This window comes from Triplophysa rosa, linkage group LG8 (genome assembly GCF_024868665.1).
Source record: "Triplophysa rosa linkage group LG8, Trosa_1v2, whole genome shotgun sequence".
Taxonomy (NCBI): Eukaryota; Metazoa; Chordata; class Actinopteri; order Cypriniformes; family Nemacheilidae; genus Triplophysa; species Triplophysa rosa.
The window spans coordinates 9,777,168-9,793,723 of NC_079897.1; the positions used below are offsets into that span (position 1 = coordinate 9,777,168).

General features: G+C 41.3%; 1 protein-coding gene across 2 annotated transcripts in view; it reads right to left on the bottom strand.

Annotated features, from left to right (window-relative positions):
* The window catches only part of lars2 (leucyl-tRNA synthetase 2, mitochondrial), a 98,616-nt gene that overhangs the window by 5,498 nt on the left and 76,562 nt on the right, over positions 1-16,556 (bottom strand). For both annotated transcript variants that reach the window (XM_057339875.1, XM_057339874.1), the window contains exons 14-19: positions 7,509-7,646; positions 7,084-7,187; positions 5,117-5,299; positions 4,735-4,904; positions 1,791-1,868; positions 1,594-1,705 (exon numbers count right to left, since the gene is read on the bottom strand). In XM_057339875.1, the coding sequence (XP_057195858.1) occupies positions 1,594-1,705; positions 1,791-1,868; positions 4,735-4,904; positions 5,117-5,299; positions 7,084-7,187; positions 7,509-7,646 (785 nt within the window). The remainder of the gene's footprint in view (positions 1-1,593; positions 1,706-1,790; positions 1,869-4,734; positions 4,905-5,116; positions 5,300-7,083; positions 7,188-7,508; positions 7,647-16,556) is intronic.

Here is a 16,556-nt window from a genome sequence, read left to right on the forward strand (position 1 = left end):
AGCCACACCAAATAGCATGATTACTATATATACCACTTTGCAAGATGTAAACACTTTTTGGGTTTTACTTTATTACGATTATTTTAAAATCGTATATACAGCCGCGGAAAAAAAATTAAGAGACCATTCCAAATTTTCATTTCAAATCAGCATTTCTAAATGTATTGTGGCCATTCCAGTCCAGTGTTTGTTAAATTTCAACAAAATCAAACAGCAAATGTGAGAGACTGACAGCATGACAAGACACATGAAAACTGTGATAAAAATCGAGATGATCACAAAAAAGAATTTTTGAACTATTCCTAAACACAAATACAAATATTACTGTTTTTCAAAGAAATGCAAATAGAAACAATATTTTTATTTGAAATTTGGTATAAATATTGCTAGTAGTTTACAGCAGTGGTTCTCAAACTGGGGGCCGTGGCCCCCTGGATCCATCTTGGGACCCCCAGGGGGCCACGGCCCCCAGTTTGAGAACCACTGCTGTAAACTACTAGCAATATTTATACCAAATTTCAAATAAAAATATTGTTTCTATTCTGCCACAGATTTTGTGGAATTTTATGAAATATAGAAATTTATCATAGATTTTATGCAATCAAACATCAGAAAAATGACACCACCAACCAAACGAATTGAGGTTCCAGCATCGTATAACTGAATGTTTTTGGTTTAATTAAAATTCTAAGTTTAAGATTATACGTCTTTATATGGGGGGCCGCAAAGCGATGCACTTAACACAAAGGGGAACTTACAACGAAAAAGTTTGAGAACCACTGGTTTACAGGATTCAACAAAAATTATAATTTTACCTAAACACATACCTATAAATAGTAAATCTGTAGTTAATTTTTTCCACAGCTGTATACAGTATATTATGTGTAGTGTTAAAAAAGTGAAACAGGAAGTTCTTTTGGACCAGCATTGGACCAACTTTGTTTACGTCTTCTGAAGTGGTCTATAAATGTATATGTTCAGCGCGCATTGTTCTCTCAGAATGAGAGAAGTTTCACAAAAAAAAAAAAAACATTTTCATGTCAGCTAGTCAAATACAGCGGAATGCACAAGAACTAAACAAAAAAACCCTATAATGTATTTATAACAATAAAAAAAAACATAATGTATTTATAACAATAGGGAACAGGTCACACCAACATTTAGTTACCAGGAACAGTAGACACAATGTGGAGAAACTGATATGACAGAGAACAATAAGGAGAAACACACTGGGATTTGGTACATGTGATACTTGCAACGTTGCATGCTCACATCTGTTACATTAGCAGGGTGTAGTGGACTCTTTCAGGATTAGATAAAATGCCACATGGACATGTTTCCCTCAAGGTCAGCATTCCACTCATATGAGCTGTATCATTCATTCACTTTGTCAAATAAGACACTTCTTATTCACCTAGGCATTGTAACCTTAAACTTTTGTTGTATGGAAAACTGCTGTGTGAGGATTATTTTGTGTTTCTTTAGAAGAAAAACATTCAAGATTGGAAAAGACGTGAGGGTGCATTGAAACGGTATTAAAAATTATGACTATAGGTTTACAGGAATGATTTGTTGATGACCCTACTGTCATACCTGCCCAGAGTTCAGATGCTAAGTGTGGACACATGGGTGCAGCCATGATACAGAGAGATGCCAAAGCCTCCTCAAACTCCACACTGTGCAGAACTACTCGAGATGAAGCTTGCTATTGTGAGAAAGCAACAACAACAAAAAGTTCAACGTATTCATGATATGGCAGTTAACAGAAGAGATGATCACAGTAGACTCACTGAAAGTGTGTTGGTCAGGCCCATCAGTCGAGAGATTGCGGCATTAAACAGGAAGTCCTTCGTGAAATGACCTGTGACCTGTCAACAAAATAATCTGCTTTAGCTCCAATCCAACACACTATAAACTATCAACTATAAACTTGCCTAAAGTGTGTTTTTGGCCTGATGCTGTTTCCAAATCCTAGTAAGCGACCTACCTAGACAGCATTTTAACACATTATAAGCACATGCCCAATGCAAAGGCAATTCCACACGGCAAGCGAAACATAAGACAATCCCAGAATGCATTGCTGAATGAATGGTGGATGCGAAAAATAGAAAAATAAAAACTTTTCATTCAGTATTTAAAGAAATGACAACCTAATATTTGTGTGTGGCATTTTTATGGTTATTAGAGTATCACAGTCTGCGTTGCGTGTGGACTTGCCGCCTAAGTGGAGCATTTCAAATAAGGTTCAATTACAGGATGCTGTCTACTAAGGCGAAGCATTATGGAGGTGTTGGTAATAAGTGTTCGTGTTAGACCTTGTGTAAACACTGGATTTCTGCTGGTGGTGGAAAATAGACCATCAATTTCCTATGAATAGCTCAAGTCAATATCTGGTTTAGGAAAACAGGCTCAACAACACAACACAATGGGCACATCTGTCCCCGAGAGGCTCTGACCAAAGAAAAGACACTGCTGATTACAAAGGCTTTTCCCGGCAGAAGATCAAATGCTTAGTGGCTTTGGATTGGATCAACCACAGCCCAGGCCTTTCACCAGCCTAAAATCAATCTCAGCCTCTGGAGAGACTACTGTGCTACAACAGCACACTCCACATTTACCAAAACTTTCCCGCTGTACACACCCTTTCTCTTCAAGCTCACCCAAAAAAACTATCATCATTTATTTACACGTTTCGTTTTAGACCTGTATGAACATCACTGGATAGTTACAGGACCTGTAGTGCACACTGTTTATTACAAAAATGATTCATTCTTTGTCAGTTCTTATAACTGGTTCCATTTGATAACATTACTTAAAGGGGTGGTGCAATGGTGTGTCATGCATTCTGACTTCTTTACATAGTTAAACGTGCTGTCTTCTCATGCTTAACATGGTCAACTTGTCAAAAAACGAGTTGGGCGTATTACGTAGTATTTCTGTGCTCGATACACACCCCCAGCGACCGTACAGGTTTCGGAAAGTTTTTTTCGAACATATAAAACTGTTTTGTAACAATTTTTCTTAGTCCTTTATTGGACAATTCTCCCGGAAAATCATGCGGCAGCAAGGAGAGCAGGAGAAGGAGCATACGCAGACGTCACTTTCACTTGTGTGCAGGAGAGAGAGAGAGAGAGAGAGAGCATACGTTCGCGAAGTTCAGGTGTTTGTTTGTTGACTGCACTTGGGTGATGAATGTTATATAAACGTTGGATATAATGCTGGATTTCGAGATCGTTTGAAACTGGTATATGGAGCCGTCCCAGCGCTAAAAGATGCCTGACATGAACCGCATGCGGTGAGTGAAACTGATGTCTGTTTTTGTTTGGCAGTGGGTGCGCACATGCTTTAGTTCAGCCTACCCCTCCCCCTGCACGCCCCGTATGCTTTCGGAAATAATTGTACAGCTGTATCTATCTTTTATAAATGTGATCAAACTAAATACTCTTCGGAGATACGAAGTATGCAATACTTACTCTATACAGTAGGTACTCAAGATTAATATGAGATTGGCAGAAACCGTGTGTGTTAGGGCCGCTTTAACTACATTAGTTAACATATACTAACAAACAAACAATACAGCATTTATTCATCGTATTTAATGTTAAACATACTGTATTATACATTTTAATTTAACAAGTTTAATTGTTAACATAACTTAATGCACACTGACACTAACATGAATAATTGTATTGATATAGACTAACCTGAACATAAATTAATAAATCCTGTAAAAATATAATGCTCATTGTTACTTTATGCGATTAATGTTTATAAACAAAACCTCATTGTAAAGAGTGTTCTACATAATGGAAGCTATGTAACAGGATGAAACAGCAAAAATCTAAATTAAATTTTACAGTACATAAGATAAGAGTCAGAGAAAGAAGTAGAACTGAATATTAATATTTTTAATGGGCAAAAAGTCAACATAGGGGAAAATAAATCAAACAAATCAAAACAGCCCTCTTTGGTATAATACTGTATATGGTCTCTCTAACATGCTGTTATGTATTCAGCGATATTGCCCAGTGGTTCTCTCTTTCTCTCTCTTTTTAGTCTGTCTCCCTCTAGGTGGCGGTGTGACCAACTTGAATGGCGTTCCTGATTGGACTGTTCCGGTCCAGGTTTTGTTTTTAAGGGCAACCTTAAACACTCCTAGGGGTCCATTTTGGGCCATTTGGGTTCTCTTTAGGTTTACCTCAAGTTTTGGTTGTGTTCCTTTAAAAACTTGACTTTTGAATTCTGATTCTGTTATGTCTTCTTAGTTCTTATTTAAGATGTTTGTTTAAGAATCTTTGATATTCGTTTACTTTGTTTTTTCTTTAGTTTTGATGGTTTGTCATTGTTTTTAATTTAAGGGAAGTAGGGAGTGTGTTGCCATCTTCATTTGTATGTATTTATTCTCCCTCTGTTTGAGTTTAGGGAGTTAGGTTAATTGATTGTCTTTTGTTTCTTTTGTTTATCTGTTAATTAAGACGTTTAGGTTATTTAGTTGGGTCTTTATTAAAGTAATGGTTTTGTTTATTATTTTGGCATTTGACCACTCCTGAATAGAAACCCTTCTTTATTTTTGTTTCATTATACAATAAAAATATTTCTTTACTAAGGTTACATTTGTGTGGATTTCAGTTTATGTTGCGATCGGCCCTAGAAGGTCGTAACACATGCCTCAAACTTTCGTAGAAACGCATTTATAAAACATAACAGAAATAATAATGTTGTGTATGGTTTCACCTGTGTGATAGTGTAGTTTTTGTTCTCCCAGATCTTCTTGGCTTCTGTGCGCTCTCTCTTGTTCAGAACGGACGGGTTGGGCGTCTCATGACCCTCTCGTGCAGTTCTTAGTTTGGTGACCAGTCCCCACAAACGGGCCTGCCATCGCAACACCCCAGGGATAGCATCAGCTTTACACAAACACACACATCAACATAGTAACTGAATCACATCAAGACTTGATTTTATTAAAAAATTCAGGTTTGCACCTTGTTCATACTGATGCGTTTTCAAAATAATTTAAATGTACAAAATTATTTTAAATGTTTAGGACATGATTGATTGATTTGGTGGTTTTGGGTTGGTTTGACAATGGTTTTAGCATACTGTCAGTACTACTCACTCTTGACATCCCATAAAATGTCCTGCTCAGGTGGAGCAGCGTACAGAAGGTACAGCCGCATGGTGTCGAGACCATACTTATGCACCACCTCTTGTGGGTCTAGCCCGTTGAGTTTAGATTTACTCATCTTCTCCCACGTCACCTGCAGTCGGCTCCCGGTGGTCCTCTGAACAGGCTCAGGACCTGCCAAAGACAGAAAGAGTGTGTGTTGAATCATTTAAGCTCTGTTTACACTTGTTATTAAAATCTGCTATTAATAACCATCACCCTTACCCAGAGCGTTTATATCAAGCATTTCGAGATAGTTTCTGTCAAAACTCGCCAATAAAAAAAGCGACTGCTACCGTTACGCTATAGAAAAGGACTATCATTGGACCACAACTGGAACATGACATCTACTAAAATATTAGTAGTTAATATCAACAGTAAAGGAAGTAATAATAATAAAAAAGTATACCATCAAAGGACCAAAACTTGATAAAGCTATTAAAAACAGCTTTCAAATGTGCTATAACATCACAACAATATTCTCTTAATAATCACGTGTCATTACTCTTCAGGGCAGTATTTTCATCCCCAAAAATGCACGTTGCTAGTTCCTCCTATTCAATTAACATGACAACATTGAGTTAAGGAAGCTGTTTTGGGCCCTTAATTTATTTTAAGATAAAACAGTTGTAAGGCCTTAAGGGAATCCTTTAGCAATTAAATACTTATTGACAGCCTTAACACTGTGTACACCGGCAGGACGCGACACGACACATGGCTTGTTTTAATGGGTTTGTCGCGTCGCACTGCATCCAGTGTGGACCAAATGTAAAATTATAATGGGTTCTATTGAGTTTCTTTTGTTGTTGCATCGCGCCGGTCGCGTTTGGTGTAGACACATTTTATGGTTTCTTAGGTGAACCCTTATGTTTTTTTCTTTAAACCTGTATTTCATTAAGGGTACCCTTAACCTTATAACCAAGGATTTTCTTAACTTTTCCCAGAGGTTAAAAAGGAATTTTCATGCCACCAGGCATAATACAATCAAATATGCAGACATAGCAAGGCATTACATCTTTGAAAGTCATTCATTCATTCAAGAGATTTTTTGAACTATATCATAATATAATGGAAAGTTACTACTTTTTTATTTTTTTTACTTTTAATTGTAGTAAATGAACTTAAACTTTAGTAAATTATCCATTTAAAAAATAATTCCTTTTGTATTTTCACTCATTTTGTGGCATATGTTGCCTTACTTTTGTTGTGTCAATGATTGTAGATCTAAATGTCATTTACAAGCGGCAAACTATTGTGGATTGTACATAGATATGTATATTTTTTACTACATTTTTTTACATATATTTTATTTTTAAAGAATTTGTTTCTTAAACTCTTAGTCTGACATCTAGTGGCAAGTATACAGCATCACCCTATGAAAGTTTCAGTTCCAGCAGTCAGTTATACTTATTTACTTTATTTATTCTGTGAAGGAAAATGTCGAATAACAGGTAGGTTTCGGATAAAATAAGTAGTACTGTATTTAGCTGGTCATATAATCATATAATTTCTGCATCTATTTAGTGACCAGCTGCAATGTAAAATCAAACGGAAGTTAGTTCACTTGTGGCCATCCTGGCAACATACCTGGGAATCTATTTTCAGATGAAAATGCTTATAGCTATATCTACTTAAATAAGGAATAAGATACATTAATACGTAATGATTGAAGCAGTTAAGCCATCAGAAACTCCAGCACTATTAGCAGATGTAACTGTTCTCACAGCGGTTGGATACCACTTGTCATTTGTGCTTCTTCTGAACAATACTTGACACCTTCACTCCACTTTATCACAATCCCACAATCCCCTTCATGAGCCTGTCTACATAAGCGTCCACAGAGAATGAACTGGTAAGTCCTGATAAGATGCATAATGTTCTTTCTAATCTTCTTACTGTATGCAAGCATCCCTACGCACCTGTGACATCAATGTCATCTTTCTTTAGGTACTGGCCGGTCTCTGCCACCCTAAATGTCTGTCCTTTTATTAGACCCTGTACCAGCAACTTTTTGAAAGGCTCCCTGAAATAAGAGATATAAAGAGAAATACATCCTATTCATGGGTTATTTTGTACAGGTGTCACTACGGATGCTTTTACAAGAATAAAAATGAAGTGACTAGATACATGTTTTTTGCATGAACAATCTGTAAATTCGTAACGTTGTACATTGATAGCACCTCACTCCTTAACAAAATACTGTTAATGCTACACATTTTCAGATGAAAATAAATATGCTGATGTTACATAAATAAATGTAAAGATGTTTCACAATGTAAAGATGTTTTTTTCTTATTGGTCCTATGGAGCAGTCAATGGATGTGTACATGTGTGTATGTTGCACCTGTGTGAAACCATGCCCTGATCTCTGCAGAAGTGACTGAGGAAGCGGGCATAGTACAGATGCATGACAGCATGCTCCTTCCCACCGATGTAAACATCCACCGGCATCCAATGATCTGCCCAGGAACGCTCAAAAGGCCTGCAAGACAGAGAAGTCTCTCACTGTATCATGTGTACTACATACTGTATGCTGATGTGTGCTGCCACTAAGGGGCACTCATGTACAGACAACCTGTCTGAAACACACATGCACGGAACAGTGTGTGTGCGCAGAGAGAGAGAGAGAGAGAGAGAGAGAGAGAGAGAGAGAGAGAGAGAGAGAGACAATATTCAGAAGAGAGAGAAGAGAGAGAGAGAGAGAGAGAGAGAGAGAGAGAGAGAGAGAGAGAGAGAGAGAGAGAGAGAGAGAGAGAGAGAGAGAGAGAGAGAGAGAGAGAGAGAGAGAGAGAGAGAGAGAGAGAGGAGAGAGAGAGAGAGAGAGAGAGAGAGAGAGAGAGAGAGAGAGAGAGAGAGAGAGAGTTACATCTCAGTACATCGATTGTTAGCACACAAACTCTCTTTTCTGTTAATGCTGCTTTATACAAACATCACATTCATGACACTCTAATAACACATTCAAAGACGCCCTGAGGACTGATTGTTAACTGTTAAATGAATTAAAAACAAAACTGTGATAAACAAACATGACACTTTACAACCACCTGCCAACACAATCCCGGTTCAACTTAAACTGCTGAAGCATTGTACCTTTCATCCACAGCGACCTACGTTAGCATTGACGTTACACATTTTTATTTCTAATCAAACACAAAATCGTTTCGCTGCTAATGTAGTGCACTACCCAGGGGCGTAGCTACATGGTGGCCATGGGTGGCAGCGGCTACCCCTGAATGATGGATGGCCACCTCTGTTATACGAAGCAGTTTTAAGATGCGTGTCAGAGTTTACGCAGTGCTGCGCAGATCATTTAGCGTATGCACTGAAAGTAACGCGAGAACATTACTCTCACGTTAATATGTCATACGCTGACGCACTGACGCAAACAGTCGGAGCGCTATACGCCCTTTTCACAATGACGTCACTTAACTTCCACCTTTTTGCAAAGCAGTGTATCATAACATCCGTCTTGCAACAAGCCGTCGCGCTGGAATTTAACAACAGTGAGAAAAAAAACTGACAGAACACGTATTCAAGTACTTATCCTAGCACCTTCGCTAACACAAAAAGAAAACAAAACACTTACCTTCATAATGAAACAGGTACTGTTCAACGAAGAATTTGTATCCTTTCTCTAGCTTTGATCTTGTCGTTAGCGAAAATTTGTCTGCAAGACGTTGTACATCATCTAGACGTATTTGTGGCAGATGTGCAAGCCACTTGGTAAACTCCATTCTGAGGAGCTAGCGGAAGTAACTTCTTCTTCTTGAGTTTTACTGGCGGTTGGCAAATCAGCTTATAGGTGCATTACCGCCACCTTATGAACTGGAGTGCTAGCGGAAGTAATGATACACTGCTTCGCGGCAGAACGGAAGATGCGTGACTTCATGTGAAACGGGCGTATTATCTGAACAGCTGCTAACCTCTTCGCTTCGTGACAGTGTACTGTCTGTGTACCATGGAAGTTCATCGCGAGCAGAAGGATCAGGGTAGGGTTGCACCAGCCATTCGTAAGTTCTTTCTTAAACGTGAACGTAAAGTCCACACTAGAGGCTTAGTAATTACTACTAGCTATTTTGTAACTAAATCTGTAATCTGTATGTTATTCGGTTGCACCATTTGGTTTTAAGGCAGAACGTAGCTATCATAAACTCTCCGTAAAGTAATGCGTAGTCGCATAATATGACGTTTACCTTCATCAGTCCAATAGCAGCCTTTAAATTCGTGAGAAAAAGTTGAGTTGAAATGTTGTGAATTTCAAAACATTCTTGATTTAAACTTATTTTACCTCACATAATAACGGTAAAATCGGTATATAGAATACTACCTTTCATGAATAACATATTTAAAAGTAAATTTAATAAACAAATGCTGTTTAAAACAATACAGCCTACTTAATGCAATAATAAATTACATGCAATATGGGTGATTTCATTTTACTGCCAACCGCAAATTAAATAAAAAGAAGATTATTTCATTTTGACGTACACAACACAGGCAGATATACACACACGGAGGCGCGCTAGGACGGTTCGTGTTAGAGCAGTCAAAAATTAAATGTCATCACATAATGTTCTCTATTTTAAAAGGTAAGTGACTGTAAATGTCAGCATTATCATGTGTGTAAATCATTGAAGAATGTCGAGTGAAACGAGCTTATTCCGTTATTCCGAGTATGCGATTTTATTCCTACAGTTATTCCTGATAGGAGGCTTCCATTTAGTTTATACATAACATTACGCTTCAACTAAGTTGAATGGTGCAACTCAAAAATATTTTGTAGTGCGTAAGTTGTAACTTAGTGCCCGTTTAAGTCAAAACTACTGTTGTGCCGCTTCAGAAAAGAAAGGGTATTTTATTTTGTTCCAGCAGTACAGCGTGATCTGTTGTCCTCGTAACTATTAGTGACGTAGTACCTGCGCACGTCACGTATGCGGAAGTCGATCGCTATGCGATAGTCAGTCGCAGCAGCGTGCGAGTTCTCCCAGCCATCCGTTTCTCGAGCGTTTGCTTTTTCCTCTTCCCTTTTTTGTTGAAGCAACGTCTGTGAGTATTTCTTATCGTGTATTATATATATATAATTATATATTATATATATATATACATATTAGGATAGTGTTTATTTTCATCACGGTAGAGTGGGTGGCTAAGTTAGCTTCATGTTTATTACTGCCGATTGTTTACTAGCTGGATTGTGTTTATCATATAGATCACCACTGTGTAGACAATCCGTGCTGTTTTCTGTTACTTGTATTTGGATTTAATATCAATGTATATCCCATTTGTATTGTATTGCAGTTTCACAATATGCCCAGTAAACTTTATGGAAGTGAATCATCCGTGTCCTGGAGTTTCTTGGGAGTGTTTAAGCTGAATGGAGCATAGTCCATGAAAGTGAAAAGACGTCGACACAGCAAACGAGGGTCACACGGATCGCCATCCTACAGAGCAATTCAATATCAAGAGATAAGTGGCTAACGTTACAGCGCCCTGTCAGCTACGCAATAGTTTCTTCTCCTGTTATCGACAACGCAGTGAGTTACAATGTCACAACGAAGCAACAGTGGGAAAGGGAACGAAGATATACAGTCGGAGACTGTGCGTTCAAGAAGCAGTCGTTCATCTGGTACATCGTCCAGCTCGAAGATTAGTATGGCTGTCGCCATGGCAAAGGCAAAGGCCGAAGCAGCGCAAGCTAGAGCAGCACACACGCAGAAGGAAATCGAACTTAAAGTAGAGCAGGCTCGTGTTCAAGCTAATCTTGATGCTTTAAATGATGAAAAAGAAAAGGATGCTGCCGTAGCAGAGGCGAATGCCCTCGTGGCCGGTCTTCAAGATATGGGGTTTGAAGTATGCAGTAAGGCTAGCAACCAGGTTCCTCAATCGGTCAAAGACCAGTGAGTCGCCGCCTATGTGTCGGTACAAGCTAGCCTATGCAGCAGAGGTTTATCAGTCAGAAAAGGCAGTGACTGTGCTTCGCCAACGCGGAATCCTCCGCATTCTCAACCTAATGATGCCATCTTCTCAACGCCTCACCCACTCGGTGAGAGTCAAAATCAAGCCGCTGCTTCCGCAGACACTATGCCACATCAAGCTCCTCGGATCAGCGGAGTGCCCCAACAACAAAGCTATAAGCTAGCACTTAACTCTTCCCCAGTTCTTCAGCGTGGTGGGAGTCGTTCGCAACAGAACGTCAAAGCAGACTCCTCACCTCCTGCGCGCACGCATGCTCACAAGACACCTTATGGAGCTAGCTATGACCATTCTACGTCCACGGGAGATCTCATCAAATACCTAGCTCGTAGCAGCCTGGTGACTTCGGGTCTAACCGCATACGACGACCAGCCAATAAACTATTGGGCCTGGAAAACATCGTTCCTGAATGCTATCGCCGATCTAGACCTGTCTGCCGCAGGAGAACTCGACCTCCTCACCAAGTATCTAGGAATAGAGTCGACAGAACAAGTAAGAAGAATTAAAACAGTTAACATTAAGGATCCAGCAAGTGGATTGCGCATGGCATGGGAACGCCTCGACGAAATATATGGGTCACCAGAGGCTGTCGAGCAGGCTTTGTTCAACAAGCTAGAGAACTTTCCGAAGGTTACAACGAAGGATCCACGAAGACTCAGGGATCTAGCCGACCTGTTGTCGGAGCTACAAGCGGCCAAAGAAGACAACTACCTTGCAGGCTTGTCATATTTGGATACCTCCAGAGGTATTAAGCCTATTATTGAGAAACTTCCATACAACATGCAAGAAAGGTGGCTTTACCTTGGCGCAAGATACAAACAGGAACATTTCGTTAGCTTTCCACCTTTCTCCGTGTTGGTAGACTTCATCGCCATGGAGGCAAGGGCCCGCACCGACCCCAGTTTTAACTTCTTCATGCAAGCTCCAGCAGAGAGAAAGAGTAAGTGGGAGAAACCTACTAAGACATCCATTTATGTTCACAAGACGCAGGTCTCAGGACCTGCTAAGACTGAGTATGGAGAAAGTATGGAACGTATCGATCCCAACAAACACTGCCCTCTGCATACACTGCGTTCCAAATTATTATGCAAATTGGATTTAAGTGTCGTAAACATTTAATTTTATATTGTTCAATTAAACTTATGGATGGTATTGTGTCTCAGTGCTCTTTGGATCACTGAAATCAATCTCAGACACCTGTGATAAGTAGTTTGCCAGGTGAGCCCAATTAAAGGAAAACTACTTAAGAAGGACGTTCCACATTATTAAGCAGGCCACAGGTTTCAAGCAATATGGGAAAGAAAAAGGATCTGTCTGCTGCCGAAAAGCGTCAAATAGTGCAATGTCTTGGACAAGGTATGAAAACATTAGATATTTCACGAAAACTTAAGCGAGATCATCGTACTGTGAAGAGATTTGTGGCTGATTCAGAGCACAGAAGGGTTCGTGCAGATAAAGGCAGAATGAGGAAGGTTTCTTCCAGACAAATTCATCGGATTAAGAGAGCAGCTGCAAAAATGCCATTGCAAAGCAGCAAACAGGTATTTGAAGCTGCTGGTGCCTCGGGAGTCCCGAAAACCTCAAGGTGTAGGATCCTCCAGATGCTTGCAGTTGTGCATAAACCTACTATTCGGCCACCCCTAACCAATGCTCACAAGCAGAAACGGTTGCAGTGGGCCCACACATACATGAAGACTAATTTTCAAACAGTCTTGTTTACTGATGAGTGCCGTGCAACCCTGGATGGTCCAGATGGATGGAGTAGTGGATGGTTGGTGGATGGCCACCATGTCCCAACAAGGCTGCGACGTCAGCAAGGAGGTGGCGGAGTCATGTTTTGGGCTGGAATCATGGGGAGACAGCTGGTGGGCCCCTTTAGGGTCCCTGAAGGTGTGAAAATGAACTCTGCAAGGTATGTAGAGTTTCTGACTGAGCACTTTCTTCCATGGTACAAAAAGAAGAACCATGCCTTCCGTAGCAAAATCATCTTCATGCATGACAATGCACCATCTCATGCTGCAAAGAATACCTCTGTGTCATTGGCTGCTATGGGCATAAAAGGAGAGAAACTCATGGTGTGGCCACCATCCTCCCCTGACCTCAACCCTATTGAGAACCTTTGGAGCATCCTCAAGCGAAAGATCTATGATGGTGGGAGGCAGTTAGCATCAAAACAGCAGCTCTGGGAGGCTATTCTGACATCCTGCAAAGAAATTCAATCAGAAACTATCCAAAAACTCACAAGTTCAATGGATGCAAGAATTGTGAAGGTGATATCAAAGAAGGGGTCCTATGTTAACATGTAACTTGCCCTGTTAGGATGTTTTTGATTGAAATAGCTTTTGATTTCAGTAAATATGACCTCCTAATGCTGCAAATTCAACAAATGACCATTTTCAGTTTTTTACAACCTATGAAATGTTTTCAAACTCTGTTGTGCATAATAATTTGGAACAGTGCATTTTGAGTTTTTCATTTTTTAAATAAATACTGTTGTCAGTGGGAGGTTTGTTCAATAAAATTCCAAATGTACCCTAACTGTTGATTACTTGAAAATTATACTGACTGTCATTTGCATCGACAAATTAGGAAAACCAGAGAAAGATATCATTTGCATAATAATTTGGAACGCACAGTGTAGAAAGCCTCACTCTTTGAAGAAATGCAGAGGCTTTCGTGAGAAGAGCATAAACGATCGCAAACGGATTTTGAAAGAGCATTACATCTGCTTTCGCTGTTGCTCCTCCACAGACCATCTCGCAAAGAATTGCACAGCTGAGATAAAATGTACAGAGTGTGGGAGTGCGGCTCATATGACAGCACTTCACCCCTACCCACCTACCTCGAAGTCTAAGTCGTCCCCTTCCACTTCAGAGGATTGCGGGGAGGAGGACAAAGCAGAAATCCGGGAGGTCAAGTCGACGTGCACTCAAGTATGTGGCGAAGGATTGAGTGCCAGAACCTGTGCTAAGATCTGCCTCGTCAGGGTGTTCCCCAACGGCTGCAGGAAGGAGTCCAAAAGAATGTACGCCATACTAGACAAACAGAGCAATCGCTCCCTGGCGTGATCAGAGTTCTTTGAGATTTTTAAGATCTCTGGAAGTTCCTACTCATATACCCTCAAGACCTGTGCGGGTCGTTCAGAGACGGCGGGGAGGAGAGCCAGCGGTTACACTGTAGAGTCGGTGGACAAGAAAATAGGCATTCATCTGCCTACACTCCTAGAGTGCAACCAAATCCCTAACGTTCGCAACGAGATTCCTACACCGGGAGCAGCCTACCATCATGCCCACCTGAAGCGCATCGCTGACAAGATTCCGCCTTTAGATCCGGACGCCAAAATTCTTCTCTTACTGGGCAGTGACATCTTACAAGTACACAAGGTCCGAGAACAGATAAGCGGCCCAGGAGACGCACCGTTTGCACAAAGGCTTGATCTAGGATGGGTCGTCATCGGCGATGTATGCCTCGCAGGTGCTCATAGAACACAAGAGGTGAGAAGCTACAAAACAGCCATCTTAGAGAACGGTCGTATGAGTTATCTTCAACCATGCAACAACCACATCAGAGTGAAAGAGGTATTTGATCAAGCGTCTAGACCACAGCATCATTCAGCACCAACCTCTATCCATGGTTCAATGACGCTCAGTGAAGACTGCTTAGGGCAGACTGTCTTCGCTGGTTCTCCCGACGACCATAGACTCGCTCCATCCATGGAGGATCTAGAGTTTCTGAAGATAATGGAAGCCGAGTGCTATCAGGACAGTTCCAACAGTTGGGTTGCACCTTTACCTTTTCGGTCGCTGAGACGGCGGCTGCCTAACAACAGGAATCAGGTCTTCGACCGTCTTGCCTCGCTCCAGCGCTCATTGGAAAAACGACCACAGATGAAAGCCGATTTCCTAGAGTTTATGGAGAATATGTTCAAGAAGGCACACGCCGAAGTCGCCCCGCCAGTACAACCTGGACAAGAGTGTTGGTACCTACCCCTGTTCGGTGTGTATCATCCTAGGAAACCAGATAGGATCCGTGTGGTCTTCGACAGCATATGTCATCATATGAAGGAGTGTCGCTCAACGATATCTTGCTCACTGGTCCCGACCTTAATAATAACCTGCTGGGCGTTCTTATTAGGTTTAGGAAGGAACAGGTGGCGATCACTGCAGACATTGAATGCATGTTCCACTGCTTCCTTGTCAAGGAGGACCACCGCGATTTTCTCCGCTTCCTGTGGTACAGGAACAATGACCCTACCTCCGACATCGTGGACTACAGAATGCGAGTTCACCTTTTTGGGAATAGTCCCTCGCCTGCCGTTGCAGTGTATGGTCTGCGACGGGCAGCTAAGGCAGCAGAAGCCGACTGTGGTAGTGATGCAAGGAGATTCATCGATCGCGAGTTCTATGTTGACGACGCTTTGAAGTCCTTCAGCACAGAGGAAGAGGCCATCAGCATCATAAGGCGAGCACAGAAAATGCTTGCAGCTTCTAACCTCAGGCTACACAAAATTGCCTCAAATCGACCGGCAGTCATCGAAGCGTTTCCATTTGAAGATCGCTCCAAGGACATCAACAGCCTGGATCTCTCCGTTGATGATCTGCCAATACAATGTAGCCTCGGATTGTTCTGGAACATGCGCACAGATATATTCATGTTTCGAATTGAAGATGACTAGAAGCCATTCACTCGAAGAGGAGTGCTTTCGACCGTGAACAGCCTCTACGATCCTCTAGGATTCCTTGCACCCATCACGGTTCACGGAAGACTCATACTCAGAGAACTGACTAAGCAAGCAGAGGATTGGGATAAACCTCTTCCTAAAGATATGGAGACTGAATGGACTAGATGGAAACGGTCACTCCGAGATCTGGAGGGACTCCAGATACCACGCCCTTATACGTCATTCTCCACCGCAGGCGCATCGGTCAAAGCAATAGCAGCCGTAGCCTATATCAAGGTGACAAGCCACCAAGAACAGACTGACGTTGGTTTTGTTTTTGGGAAGGCGAAGTTAGCGCCTCAGCCTGATTTAACTATTCCAAGACTTGAGCTTTGTGCGGCTGTACTCGCCATCGAGATCGCCGAGATGGTAGTTTCGGCGATGGACACAACGTTCGACAACATCACCTACTACACAGATAGCAAGGTCGTATTGGGATACATCCAGAACCATTCAAGGAGATTCTATGTCTATGTACACAACAGGATCCAAAGAATCCGTCAATCAACTTGTCCTGGGCTGTGGAAGTACGTCCCAACGCACCTCAACCCAGCCGACGTTGGGTCATGAACCGTGACTTCAGACTTGCTTAGTAGCACAACGTGGCTCAAAGGGCCAACCTTTCTTCATGATGTATCCTTGCATTCGCCCGAGCTTCAAGAGGCTTACGACCTTATCGACCCTCATGCCGACTCTGAA